Source organism: Nasonia vitripennis, chromosome 5 (genome assembly GCF_009193385.2).
Source record: "Nasonia vitripennis strain AsymCx chromosome 5, Nvit_psr_1.1, whole genome shotgun sequence".
NCBI lineage: Eukaryota > Metazoa > Arthropoda > Insecta > Hymenoptera > Pteromalidae > Nasonia > Nasonia vitripennis.
The window spans coordinates 4,157,718-4,173,004 of NC_045761.1; the positions used below are offsets into that span (position 1 = coordinate 4,157,718).

General features: G+C 48.8%; 1 protein-coding gene across 2 annotated transcripts in view; it reads right to left on the reverse strand.

Annotated features, from left to right (window-relative positions):
• Positions 1-15,287, reverse strand: part of LOC100678942 (suppressor of lurcher protein 1) — a 166,612-nt gene that overhangs the window by 93,018 nt on the left and 58,307 nt on the right. For both annotated transcript variants that reach the window (XM_016988296.3, XM_031931677.1), the window contains exon 5: positions 7,937-8,175. In XM_016988296.3, coding sequence (XP_016843785.1) covers positions 7,937-8,175 — 239 coding nt within the window. The remainder of the gene's footprint in view (positions 1-7,936; positions 8,176-15,287) is intronic.

Below are 15,287 nucleotides of genomic sequence, written 5' to 3' on the forward strand. Positions count from 1 at the left end.
GAAAACTCGGTTGTTGGATTTTCAATCAAGCTTTTTTATCGCATCTTGTGCCTACTCATTCGTGCGTGTATATATAGGTACTCGAGGCGGAATAAAACTATGGAATATCGCCGAAACGTCAAAAGCGTCGAGAGAGAGGAGAGATATCAAACGTCGAGCTTTTTTCGCTTATCGCTCGACTGCTATTGGCCAGACGCGGAAAAAGACGCTCTAGGAATGGAATCGGTCGTATATAGCTAAAAACTCGTTACGTCGGATCGCGGATATAGATTGCTCTTTCCGGAAGAGAGAGATAGCTCTAGAAACAGAGAGACGATATGCTTCCTTTTTTTATTTCGTGTTCACCCATCGCTGCTGATTTTGACGACTCGATCGCTCGGAACTCACTCTCGGGGGCTAAATCACTCGATATTCGCAGCGTTCACGCTACGCTACTCTCTGTACTTTCGAGATTTCGCTTTGATCTGGCTTTTGATAGGAGAAGCATGGATTTCGGTCGAGAAGGTGCACACACACACACACGCGGTTGCGAAGTTTGTTAACGAGACGTATCAAAAATGGCCTTTATACTCCGAATCTATCGCAATCCTTTTAGAGCATTCGCACGAGTGAATGCAGCTGGAATTCACGCGCTTCAGTGCTGCAGCGCGCGATGCATCGTCGCATTGTTGACTCAACGTCTCGCGAGCGCCGTGCGGCCATTCAGGGAAAATTGAAGGAAAAAAACGGCGCAAACGTCGAGCCCTGTCAAAGCCAGCTATCTTCAAACTACAAAAAGACTGCTTCACGCGAGCGCGTCTCCGGTATTAAAAAGAAACTCTTAGTCTGATGAAACTGGCTCTGTCGCTCTTTTCAGCGTCTCTCGGAAAAATACGAGCCGGCGACAAAACGCCACGCGCGCGAAGCCTCTATTACACCTAATGAACGACGTGCTTTATTTATGCTGACACCGGCCGCCGGGACTGCACACAGGGAGAGAGAGAGAGTGAAAGATAGCAGGAGCGCAAGGCGTCGCGCGAGTTTCACGACGCGGAATCAAGAGTCGACGATCAGGGAAAAAATGAGGAAAAGCTCCGGGAAATGAAGCGGAAATTCCGTGGTTGCATCCTTTGCAACGGCGAGTATATTATGGTGGAGGCGAAGAGCGAGTCTCGGCAGAGGTAATAAAAATGAATAATGAAAAAAGAGAGAGCGAATAGGGAGGCTGCGGAGCCAGAAACAGAGGGAATTATTACGTTCTCGCGAAAGTTTGCTGTACGTTCGAAGAGAGCAAAGTGGGCCTCTTCAGCGGTTCCTTGATGAGAGAGCTTTATCGTTAGACTTTCGAGACCCTCCACAGGCTTTCCCTCTCTCTGTGTCTCTCATCCGTCCATTCTTTCGAGTATAGAGACTCTCGATCCGCGAGCAACCGTTCGCTGTTTATGCCTCCTGATATAGCTGGAAACGGGAGCTTTGTCTCTGTCGCGCGCTCCTTGCCGTGAATTTTAATCGTAAATCCGAACTTTCGCCCTGGCGCGGCCATTTTTCGGCGCAAGTTTTGCAATTTAAGTTGGCCTCGATTTCCTATAGCCTGTCGAGCTTCTCTCCTGCACTGACCTCCGGACGAATGAAAGACTGGAATTTTGGCGCCGATGTGCCTGCGCGCGCGCGTACATTATAACGTACTCCGATGAGGTTGTTAAAGCCGCTGTGTATAAATTTTCATTATACCGACAGTCGCTATTAAACGCTGATTTATGAAATCATTAATGCATATCGCGGCGGTCCGACGTGAAATACACTAATGCGCGCTATATGTGACTGCGAGGGCCATAAATCACTTGTGCATTTATTCGAGAGCGGCAGCTCCTATATATGCATTCGGCTTGATAGACCTCGTGTTTCTATCCGCGGAAAATTGTGTATACAATCCATCAAAAATCGTCCTCCGCCCGGAAAAATACACTCGGCCGATACACGTCGAGCTCTAAAGTGCTTCCGAAAATATCGCCGTTGCTCGTCCGCATTTAGTCCGTCTACGACCTACAATCCTGCTGACCTCTCCCTCTCGCTCATGATCGTCGACAGCTCCTATTCGAAGCGCGTCTCTGCAGCGTCATCTAAATTTAAGTAACGCGACTGCACGTTTAATTCCTGCCCCCTAACCCTCGCGCGCGATTGATAATTGGGTCACATACACACCTACACAGCGAGAGAGAGAGGGATGCTCGGACGTGCGAACCGCGAAGCATTAGCCGCTGGTATAAACAATCCCCGACGGGCGTATAATTAACCGCGGGGTATGTACTGTGTACACATATGGCTCTACCTACTGCGGTGACCGCATGGCCCTGCACGACACGACGAATTATCGGGGAAGATTTCTTTCGGCTCTCCTTCCAAGCCTTCCTCCCCCAGATTCATCTCCTCGACGAAAGGATTAGCTGGTAGCTCGCGGGATTTAGCGCGAACCGTTTGTCTATGTATAACTGATAGTATTTACGGAGAGAGAGAGGATCGACTGCGCTGTACTTTTTCCCCTGTCGCGAAGGACGATTGATTATTGCCGCGCTTGATTCGATCGGGATTTCGTTTTTATTAAATCGCCCTGGCTGTGTTGCGCGCCGCTGCAAAGTAATGAGTCTCGTTTGCAGGAAAGTCGCGCGGCGAGTAAGAAGCGATTTTACTATAATGAGGGCCGTTCGTTATCGTAATCAAAGACTTGCGCTGCATATGCAATCGCTCCACAGCACTACCCGCATACGCGTATACCTGTGCCATATAGTCGGCATATTCCTTATCGCGGCTGCGCGATAAGCTCGTGTAACCCGATATAGACGTCAAAGGCCGACGCGGAGTTAAAATCATCATCGATAAAAGAAGGCCATTATCTCGGCGCGCGTATTCATTACAGCTTCGGCTCTACGCGCCGGGCAACAGCGCGCGGTATACAGCGCATGTGTAATGACAGGGAATAGCCGATCGCGGCAGCGCTATATATACATGCGTCAATTCGCAATCAAGTCGGGCATTGAAAGCCAGCCAGTGGCGCGTACATTATTCAGGGATCCGCGGCAAAGAAAGCAGTGCCACTGCGCTCTCTCTCTCTCTCTCGGGCCGCTTAATCTTTCAGCGACGTCCCCGAAAGATCGGGGGGCGCCACGTTGCACTGAAAGGATAATGTGTCGCGTGTCGCGACGGAATTCAGACCCGTCGTTAAGCTTTAACGAAGCGTGAGCGAGAGCTTCTCAACGGATCTCTCAAACTGCGGTTATATTTAGGTACACACTTCTGTAATTGGACAAGCGGCTGTAACTTTATTGTGATATGTTTCGGATCGCGTGAATCGCGCTGATTCCTCGCGATTGATCGATAGTTGGGATGTGTCGTTCTCGCTCGTTTTTCAAATCGTATAGAGGACACGCGTTACGAGTGCAGAAATCGCGTCCGAAAAATAACGCGTCTCGGCCGAATATCCTTCGACGTCTCAGCCTCCCATCGTCCCGCTAATAACCCCATTCGTTAGAGCCCTCTTCGCTCGACTTTCCCGTGTATACCTATAGGGGTGTAGAGTATAGTTTGCGCACATAAATTTTCCGGCCCATTATGCGGCTAAAAATGCAAAGCGGACGGGGGGACAGCGCGCCGCGGAGAGTGTAGGGCTACGTCATACATCTTGGCGTCAATTTCACCCAGTCCCGCAGTGTATACATCCGAGCTATATCGTATAAGGCACGAAGACGAGCGTAATTAATCTGTCGACTCCGCTATCGCTCGGCGCCTCTCTTTGTGCGTGGGTGTGGGTGGGAGGGGGGATGAGGGTAGCGGATCTCGTCGTCCTTGGCCATCTCCGAAAGACTAACGCCGAGCGGCGTATAATAACTGGCTATATGCGCGCACCTTAGCGGAACTCCAGCTGTGTAGAGGTCGGGAGATAAAGAGCTATACGGAAGGCTGGAGGGGGGGGGAGGGGGACTCCGAGCGGAGTGAATTAATAAAGGGGAGAAGATGGCTTGATATCGCCGGGTAAATAGATAATGAGTCGGGCAGGTCGTGATTCTGAATATGAGAGGATTTTCTTTTTATAAACGCATGCAGTGAGCTTAATTCAAACGTAAATAGATGCGCATTTCGAAGTGCGACAAATGGAGCGCGTTGATCTCTCCCTGACGATTTGAATATCGCGCCAACAGATTGAGCGACGACGGAGAGACCACAACGGCGCTGCTCTTCGTCGCATGACAATCGAAAGCCTCGGCGCCTGTGTTTCTCCGCTCAAGGGCCGCAGAGCCCGACCGCAAGCTCAAGGCCGCTCAGCAGCTCCTACTCGCGCGTCTTCGCTCCGTATTCAATCCAAACTGCTTCAGGAGAGATAGAGAGCGTATACAGTAGCTACGTCCGCAACATCAGCAGCTCGAGACAAGAGCATCGATCTCCTCGGTACATCGGCGTGTACACACTACTGCAGCGCCGGCTTCGTGTGTATAGGTATACAGATGCACGTATACACTGCGAGCCTCTGTTGTTGACTAGACCGAAGGATTATCTCTCCGGTGTAGCGCGCGCGCGGGAGGAGCCGAGGAAATTGTTAAATTTCGCCCTACACGTCGGCCAGATAGATTTTAATGGACCTTGGTATCCCGGACACGTAGTCACTTTGCTCGCGTTTACGTCGCGGCCGCTGCCGGACCGACGCCTCTCCGATGCTGCTACAGCTTTGGCCGCTAGCCTAGCGCGCGCACCTGTGCGATTATGATCATACCCCGGCCCGCGTGACACTTTCCGCGTGTGTGTATGTGAGATATATGCGGACTCTGCACTCGTGTACGTATGCGGATGTACGTGCGCTAGCTGAGAATCGAATTCTGAATCGAGTCTGCGTGTTGATGTTTGCGGCTAAATGGATGCGCGGGATTTGCGAAAGGCGTTGCTGTTGTTTGCACTCTCCGCGAGGCGACCTAGTTTTCACAGCGCATTAAGGACTGACGCTAGAGTTCGGCTGCGGTAACAATGTTGTGTTTTATAAGATTTGATTGCAATTATTTCTGCAGCAATTTACAAGACATAATTCTGAGGTACTCTCGAGTCTCATTATACAAGGTAGGAGCAAACATCCGAGCTCCGCGTGAAAAATTAATATTTGCCGACGGGCAACATTGATAACACTTTCGCAACTACGAATGCTAGCGCGTTATTTATATAGAGCCCGGAGATACAGAGCTCCATGTCAACGCTCGGATTAAACCGAAGATGTTTAACTTTAATGTGAGATGTTCCGAGAGAGGCTGCTGCGGACTATTGCGCTAGCTGCTTACTTCGGTCGTTAAAGTTTCTGCCGGCCGAGGATGCGCCGCGGCGGACGGGCTAATTAATGAATTTCGTAATTGCGCCTGAAGTTGGCTATTAACAGCTATTATTTACGACCGCCCCGCGTTGCGTACATATTATATTTGCGCCTGGATTTAGACGCAACCTCGGATTAACGAGACTATATTATGTATGGCTACCGAATTTTCATGCCACTTATACTAGCGAGCGACGGCTGACGGCAAGCGAGCGACGTGACATTTCAATCAGATGACCACGTGCTCGCACACAAAGCAGCTCTTATTTCTTCGAAAAAAAAAACTCGCGCGCGTCTCCAAAGGGCTTACAGAAACGCATCTTTCACGTCGCGTCTGACAAAAGCATATGTATCGCGATCTCTCCCCGGCATATTTTATGCCTCTCGCTCCCTTTTTACCCGGCGAGCTTTTGCAGCTGCGCTACATATCCTCTAGAAGGAGAAAAAAGGTGAGCTTTCCTCTCGTGCGTTCTGCATTTTAGCTCGACTTCCATGTCGCGAACTTATATTCCGTCTCTCTCTCTCTCTCCTCTCCGAGATGTTTGATGCGGTCGTGCGCAAAGTCAATTATATGGCGGCGGAGAGCTTGCGCCGAGCTATAAAGAGAATCGGAGAAAGAGGAGCAGCGGAGGCAAGAAAATGGAAGAAGCCACCGGGAGAAAAGAGATTATGAGAGTTATATTGTATTTGCTTAACGCCGGAGACTCTCTCCGAGAGGGAATTTCATCAGTCTACCGCGCGACTGTCTCTCTGCGACAGAGCCTCAGCGGTTATAGAACGAAGATTTCTGCGTCATTGTGAGAAATATACTCCGAAACTGTAACGTGGATCGCTATATTTTAATTTTTTATCGTATCGATCGGAGCCCGTAAACAACCCTTTGTAGCCTTGCGGCGCAAACGCATAACGAGAAGCTCTCTCGAATATAACGAAGTAACTTTGCAGAGCTGGCTGGCTGTGTGCGTGCGTTGGTTTGAGCATCAGCGGTCCCATTTACAGGTATTAAGTATACAACGCGCTGCATAATACGAGAGTGCTTGGCTGCATTAGTCGAGGAAACGGCACTGCGCGCGCCAGAGCGACGAGCGCATTGATGTCTGTGGTGTGCATTAACTGCCTTGGAAATTGCGTATAAGCTCTATAGTTGTGTCCTCGCATTTTTTATCGTATGTTTATCGGGACGGATGTATCGCGCGATTGAAATATAATTTCACTGCTTTCGATCTGTGAAAAATTTCATCGCGATTTTTTCGACGGACTCGCGCGATTAAAGTGGTCGTGGCTCCACTGCGGGTAATTGCTTCCCGCACGCATGCGCGTATTCTCGGGCTCAGTTTCTTGACTCTCTCGCGCGCACAATGAACGAAATATGTATAGCAGCTAGTGCGCACGTATGGAGCTCGCGGAAGACGAACAGTCAGCCATTCGCGATTACCCGGTTTCCTCTAATTAACGTGCTATTCTCTCGCGCACGATGTTCTCTGAATAGAGTTAAATTTAATCAAAGACAGACGCACGCGTATACGGCGCGAATGATCGAACGCGTGTACACAGGAAACAAAGCTAAAAAGTGCGTATATAAATCTCGCGGCAGATTGACTGAGGAATCAGCGCGTGCGCAGCTTCGCCGGCAATCGGGCGACTTTATTTATTTGCACACGCGTATCGCTTCCGAAACAGCGACGGGTCTGTCGCGCCCGTTTAGCCGTAAACTCGCTCGCCGGTACGCTCCCTGTTTTTTCGTCGATCGTTTAAATATGACTCTCTCCGCGCCCGATAAATATACCGGCTTTGTCCTCGATATGGCCGCGACTCTCGTCGTCGGGGGGTAATAAAAGTCGAGCGCGTGAAATTGCGCGTCCGAGTAGAGTTTCGCGATTGACGAAACTAATATCGGGAAGTTGGCGAAAATAACGGAGACGTACGGCGATCGTTATGCGAAAAGTTGCAGCCGACTGTGTACACATGTATATGTGCGCAGCCGTAAACTGCTTCTCTCTGTTTCACGGCGCGTTTTTCTCTCTTGGCGATCCGCGAGCGAGCTGCCCCTCGTTAGTTCGGAAATAATCGCTCCGCGGGAACGTATTTTACCCGTAGGCCATTCGAGCGAACGAACGATATTATTATTCGATTCTCCGATGATGGATGGAAATTGATGCGTTATTGAATGGCAGCAGCGAGACATTTTGTCAGGCCCGGTGCAAAATGGATATCCATCGCGGCATCCGGTTACCAGAGAGCTGACTTTATAAGGGAAACTTGTTCGGAGGCAGCTGTAGTGGTGCGTGAGCGCAGCCGACTCATCATTGAATTTCATCTCATCCCTTCACGCGATTACGCTCACCTTGTAAGTTACTGCCTCTATGTATATAAGTACGGCAAGTTAAGAACTTGCAGGCTATGGCCCCCGTTCTTCAGGGGAAGCGCAGCACTGCAGCTACGTCGTAAAGTGAATTCATCCCGTCGCTCCGAGAGCTAACTTCTCCAAAATCTACCCTCGGAACGAAATTTAAAAACCGAAAACCTCGCGCTGTGAAGTTATCCACGTCCCCTCGCGCATATACTCGAGCATACATAGACACGTACGATAAGTCAGAGATAATGTATACTCACGGCTGTCGACGAAGCGAAAAGTTCCGGAAAATCCGGGGGCAGTGTCGCTGGCATTTGAGGCTCTGGTGGCAGGCTGGCTGTGAAGCTCGAGCACGAGGGTCGGGCCCGAGCTGTAGAGCTGCCGGGGTATGTCTTGGAGGCCGCCGCAGAGCAGACGCGACCAGGGCGTGTACTCGGACACACCCCGCACGCCGGCCTCCAGATGCAGAAAAACCTTGAGGAAGTCGCCCCCGGCGCAGCTGGAAGTTGTTGAAGCCGCAGCGGCACACCGGCAACAGAAAGAAACAGCGAGGGAAACTCGTGTCGGGAATTAATCGGGTTTGCTGGAGCTCGGGAGCAAAGTGCAAAATAAAAGCTGCAGCCTCTCGATTTCTTTCTTTCCTTCTATACTCGACTCTTTCTCTGTATACTGACACACGCTTCGCCGCTAATCTTTGTCTTATCTACGACGCCCGCCTGCAAATTAGAATTTAACTCCGAGGCTTTTGCGCTTTGCTCTCGCTCTCTAGATGATCTCTTTTCTTGGCGCGGGAAAGTCGTTCTCCGGAGTTTTCTCGAAACGTCCCAGATAAAGTTTATGCAGTGGGTTATGCGTGCGTTTGTTTCGTGTATATGGTTGAAAAAAAAAAATAGCTGTAGGTATTGAGATTGGAATATTAAAAAGCTTTGTATAACGAGGAATCCCATTTCGTCCCTTCTCGAAATACGCATAACAAGATCATTTTCGTCAATTCGCTCTCCATTTTATAGTTCAGTCAATTTTTTCCCGCCCATATTACAAGAGGGTTTTAAAATGTCGAGCAGAACTATAAAACCGCGCGGCGGCCAATTTGATGCGCGTAACGTAAAAGACTGGCACACATAAAACGAAATAAAATTACCGGACTATACGCTGCAGCTCTGGCGATATCAAATTTCTTGCGCGAAGATACGAGTTGTTTAGCCTCGAGAGAAAGATCTCGACGCAAGCAGCGTATACGCAGTGATGATATTCCAAAAAAGCCGCGGACTAGAATTTATATTTCCGCCTGGCGAACATACTGACGTTACTCCGTGTGCGGGAAAGAGGATACGCGCACATATACGCATTTATTAAAGCGCGCGCAACTGGGTAAAACTTCGCCGAGGCTTTGTCGAGATATACATTTGGAATAATCCTCGAGGAAGGAGAAGTCTGGGAAATTGGCCAGTCGAGCGATACATTTAAATTGGCTAAATAACCAGAATTGCCCAGTCTCTCTTGAGCCTGGGCAGTTTCTGGGCAGTTAGTCGAATCCGAATGTAACGCTCGACTGTTCAATTTCTGCCAGAGTAAACATCGGCTTATATATATAGGTGGACCAACTTCCAGTGAAATATCGAGACAGCGAGAAGCAGCTCGCTGCCTTGCACCAAGCGCGAATATCCATCGCTCGCGAATAAGTTTCGTGAACAATTTCACGGGAATAATCGATCCTATCGCCGTTCCCCAATTAACCCGGGACAATACGGCGTATACCTGCTCAGTTTGCGTAAAAAAAGAGAAAGAGAGAAAGCTTGAAGCGAACTTTTGCAAATTTAATTGAGAAGGTATCTCTCCGGGACAGACTCGTGCATAGATAAGCAACTTATACTAAGTTATATAAGTGGATGGGAGAGAGGAGAAGGCGAGACGGGAAGAAGGAAGCGCAAGGGAAGCGCGATATCATTGAGAAAAGAATAGGAGCTGCGCGGCGGGCGTCTCCGGCTTAAAACTGTCGGTTCCCACGAGCGTTCCAAAGAAGCTTTATCCGTTACTCGCGTTTTCGATCTCTCGGTCCTTCCGGTTCGCAGCTGGTATAGTAGGGAGACTGGAAGCGAGTGGAGAGAAACGGGTCCAGGAATGGAAAAATCCAATCCTAGAGATGAGTCTTCGCACTTTTCGCCTACATACCCTGCGTTCCGATGCACACGCCTGCCTACAGCTATACGTATATATACATCTCGCGAAATCCTGAGATATCAGTTTCTTCGACTCTCCGGAGACTTATATTCCCAGCCCTCTCGCTATTCCGTTATTCTTCCATCATTGACTCCTCGCGCCGCCTTTTTCCCGCTGTTAGTTTCAATTCCGAGATTTAATTGCGTCTCCCGCTCGTCTTCCCCAGAAGCTCGTCTGCTAATTGTATTAAAATGGAGCTGTCGCGCAGGGCTATCAGATTATTGATTTCAAAGCTACTTTTCGCCACTTCCCGCTATCAATCTACTTAGGAAGTATATAGGCAAATCTATAAGTTCCAGGTAATTATCGACGAGCTTTCGAGCAAGATTGGTTCGTTGAATAATTAACGACCGACTACTGCAAAGATATGTATAGTAGCGATTTTGTTAATGCAGAAAATCTGTTCTTCTCTTTTCATACTACCCATACAACGGCCGCCGACGTTTTAATTCGCAAAAGTACTTTACGCCGTTCCCTCTCATTAACAACCGCCGCGAGCTTCAAAGCTACCTCGAACAGATAGTACAACAGAAAAAAGAGAGAGAAAGAAAATTTCACCATCGAGAACAATGAGAAGATTCTCGCTGCAGCGTGCGCGGATGAATTTTTCATTAACGAAAAATTGCGACGCAACTTTCCCCCTCATCCATCTACAGAGACCATAAGTTGCGTGCAGCTTTCCAGCTCCTCGCTCTGCTCTGTTCTCCTTCGGTGCATTAGCACGTAAAGGAGTTCTCGAAAAAGCAATTACACGCGTCGAGATAAAAGAGCAGCGCGCGACCTGGCAGATAGAAGCGGTGCGGCCGCTCCGGAAAAAGCAGCTAAGCGCAAGAGCCAAAGAGATTTCGCTTCCCTCGCGCGGTGTATATACCTACTATATCTTTAAAGCGCATCGCTCAAAGTCCCTTTTGGCGCGAGTGTACGTTATACTCGTTTGCCTCGATACTGCGCCGGATCGACCCCTCGTCTTATCGCGTCTCTATGTATCCCTCTGCTGGCGCTAATTATTTGATTGAAAAGTTCGCCCTACTCGACGGTCTTTTTGCCGGGTGCATACCTATAGGCGTCGAGGAGCTGTTGCGGGAGAGGAGAAGTTGCGATGATTAATTTAGTCAGGAGATACTTACTGGGAGAGAGCTCTGATATGATGATATCGAAGCGCTGCGGCTTCTCGATTACCGTGATCAGGCTCCGCGTATACTCTCGCGTTAGTTCGAGAAGTGTAATGAGGGAACGATCCTTTTTCTCGCGAAACTTCGGAGCTCGAGATTTTATTAAAATTCGATTGATTTTCAAGTATTTATAGAGCAATTTGTACCTGTTAGCTCAATTCTCCGAAAGGCGTTTTCGCGCGGCCGAATTTTTTAAATCCCAATTTCCATAATTACGCGCGATCGAGTATGTTTGGACTTTCGAAAATGGAGAAAAATACGACACAGCGACTGGTATTGTCGTTCGTACATAAAGAACGAAAATCGAATGGCAGTGAAAACGACGGTTGCGTTTTTGTTGCCCGCAATTTTATTGATGTATTCATTTTTCCGTATACACGCAACTCAAAAGTGCATTCGTTTGTATATACGCTACTGTGTGTGTTTTTGCCGACTCGACGCTCACTTTATGACGCGCATTTTATTTCTCTCCGCGGCGAGCTTTATATTTGCCATACCAATAAGCTGCTATACGAACCAAACCAAAAGCGCGCTTCTAACTCTTCCGCGTACATAAAATTATGAAATAATGCCTCAATAATGGCAAGACTAATAAATAATAAAACTCATTTCGAAGCTCGTCCGACGAAAAAGCAGCGGCGAGTGGGTACACCCATCCATCAGCGAGAAAATGCATAAAAATCTCATAAAACGTCCGCGCTCGCGCGCGTGTGTGTAAGAAGCCGCAGCGGCGTAGCTCAAACTAAACAAAGGCCCCGTACATTACACAGCGAATGGAATTAAAACAAGTCGTCTCCCAGCCATACATCTCCACGCTAGAGCCCCGTGCAATCTAATCTCGCGCGACTCGAATCTCGTGCCGCACGAACAGCAGGTGCTCCACACGCACACACACACACACATAGACGGATCCAAGACGGTTGTAAAAATATAACGTGTGGAAAGAGAGAGAGAGAGAGAGAAGCGCGCCGCCGAGAGCGATAAAAGGCCGCGATTCTCATGCCGTGTATAACGCGCGCTTTTCTCCGGGTCAAAACGACACTTCAATAACTTCCGCTTTACCGGAGCTGGAGTGCTTTCAGGATTTCGGAACACCTCGACTCGTTCACAGTTGCTGCGGCGGCGGAGGATTGTGCGGAGAGAGGTGTAAGTCTGCGGGGCTGTGTTTTGCTCCTGCGCGCGGACCTTTTACGACGGCGATAAACGAATTTTGTATTCAGTGCTGCTGCGGTTCACGCGAATGTGTTTTTTTTCTCAGCGACGTGAGCTGTTGTCGTGTGAATGGAGTGCAGGAGATTTTTCACCTGACCTTTGAAAGAAAATATTGATCGTCGATAAGCTGATTCCGGTCACGTGATTCATCAATATTCCAGGACACTCCTGAGTAAACAATCAAGTATACTCCGGAGATAAGAACTCGATCCCTATATCTTTCACGAAACCTAGTTAACTTCACCTACTCCCGTTAACGAATAAACGAATCCTCTCGCACAGACGTATATAACGAAAATAATATTTACTCGAAGAGACGCGTTCTCGCATTGAACCCAGGAACGTCTCTCTCCCCCATTCACATACGAGCCATTCATGGACCGGCCTCTCCCTTTATCGCGACTCGCATTCCCCTAACCCCTTCGGACTCGGCCCGAGTCCCTTAAATCTCGTAGTCTAGAAAATCTCTGGAGCGCCGGCCCATATCTCTTCTGCCGACTTGCCGCGCCTGAACACCAGCTCTACCACGCGGCTCGGTCTATGTATGTACCGTTCGCGTTCCCGGAAGTCACGCGCTCGGAATTCGAAATTCGTGCGTAGGGCAAGTAGCCACGCGCACGTGTAGCCCGTTCTCTTCGGCAAGACGTGTGCTGGAAGGGTTGACTTAATTTTTCGTTAACCTACCCTATCGCAAGGCCGAGGTGTGCCTATTCCGAGAGGCTCGAATTCAAATAAAAAAAAAGATTATTCTCGTTTTAGAAGCGTTAAATCGTCGCCGCACGTACGAGCGCGATGAAAATTACCACAAGAAAAAGCGCGGGAAAAAGAATCTCAAAAGACACGCACACACACATACAGGGAATGAGTAAAGCGGAGGCACTTTACGCTAACCGGACACTCGCGGCAGCGAGCGTTGGAGCAGTTTTAGTGGGTAAAATGGCATTTTACGCGCAAGACAAAAATCCGCGTGCTTTCAACTTGACTAAGGTCATTTTCTACGCTGTCCGAGACACGTACTTATAAGCCCAACGCGTAATGCGGTTATTTTTTACCTCGCCCTGCTGCGTAAAATATAACGATACTTCCTTGGCACTTTTCTACCTCCTGCAGGACTTTATAACGGAATTAATAAAACATACAACGTCTCCGCATACTCGAGAAAAGAAAAGCCTCGCTACGCGCATCGTGTGTGCTTTTAAGGACAAAAAAATCTATTAGTCTTCCGACAATAAATTGTCTTTCCGTACAGCTCGCGAGAGCGCAAGGTAAGGGATCCTGGAGCGCGGCGAGAGAGATTTCCCGGTCGGAAATAAAGTCATCGTCGTTCTCGGGGAGGTAAACGCCGCTAATGCTGCAGCCAAGCATCGCACCTTTATATATATATATATTTTACTCAACCACAAGAGAGGAAGCCCGAAAGCGAGCGACGGCTCGGAATCAGGCGTCAGAGCTGCGAGGGACGAATAATTGAAATGGGTTCCGAGAGGCTCGAAGCGGGAACAAAGCCAGACATAAGAAAAACCCGGCGTAAAAGGGAGAGAGAAGAGCCAATAAGGTGGCACATCACGAATCGTCGGTCGGAGTTCGTGTTTCAGCGTGTGTATACCTCGGGGAATCGCCGTGTACGGTACAACACGTCTTTCTCACGCGTATATAGTCGGGGCTTGTGGCTGCAACCCCTCAACGCCGAATTCTCGATACTTCGACGAGCATAACGTACACATAGCGGCAGTCAAGATCCCCGTGGTGAGAATCGAATAGTGGATATTAAATGCATCTGTATAAAGCTTTCGAGTCGTCCCTTCGATGAAATGTCTCACATTGTCAAAACAAATTTACTCAACTTCGCGGCGTCATTTCAGATTACGATGCTACGGAGTCCAGACTAGTTTGGAAATTCAATATTAGCTTTCAATTATCCCAGCCGTGTACCGCGCATCGATGCGCTACTGCTATTTTTGCGCGAAGCCAACACTGTATACGATGAACACGCACGTGCTGCGTGCAGACGTCGTAACGAAGCCTTCGCACGTCGCGCTAGAGAGAGAGAGAGAGAGAGAGACGAGAGATTAAATTAGAGCCAGTAAGTGAGATATCCGCTATTAGTTGTCCAGACCTTGGCTGCAGCTGACACGTTTCATGCGTGAAAAATCACGCGTGATTTAATAAACGACCCGCACGGACCGGAGGGACGAAGGCTTCAGCTCGCGTGGGAAAAGGTTGGAAGGTTACACGTGTATGCTGCGATTTGGATGATGAGCTTTGAAAACGCGCTAGATGAGGACTTTACTTAATTTTTTGATGAAGCGTTTGAAAATGCTTCCAATTTTTCCACCCGAAGCTGAATCACAGAATCTCTATAGAAACTCCGAGAGACCAGAAGATGCAAAATATTCAATCGCGACACACTTCAGAGCGATTTGAGAAATTTCGTCACACGCTTCTCTCGTATAAAACACCAAGCTTCCACGCGATTTCGACTCTGCTCTCGAAATATTTCGCCGTCTCGGATTTCGACCTCCTCTAAAGCGCGCCTCTAGATTTTAACAGCGAGATACAAGAAAATGCAAGTGTAGCTCGATGCACTTTTGGCTCGAGAGCTATGCGCGACGTCAAGGAGTTAGATGGCCTTTTTCCCGCCCGGTTTCTCTGCTCTCGCCAATAGCGATCTTGACGCGAGAGTCCTTAGGTAGTCAGAAAAGAGGAAGAGAGACATCAGAGACGCAAGACGACGACCTTGGTTCCGAGTGTGTGTACACGACGCCGAGTTTTCCGACCGCAGTAGTCGCTGAACTGTGGAAATAAAAATTTCAGTTTCACCGCTTCTCTGTAAGTCTCATGTGCGTGTCTTTCTCTGTTTCCTGCGCGAATCAATCGCCTCTTACGGCTTCACGACTAGTGAGCTTTTGAAGCTCCTTCTCGTTTCCAGGCCGGATTTACGCAGCTTATATGATAAAGCATCTCGTGATACCACTGGAACTATGGAACGTATATAATGCACATACAC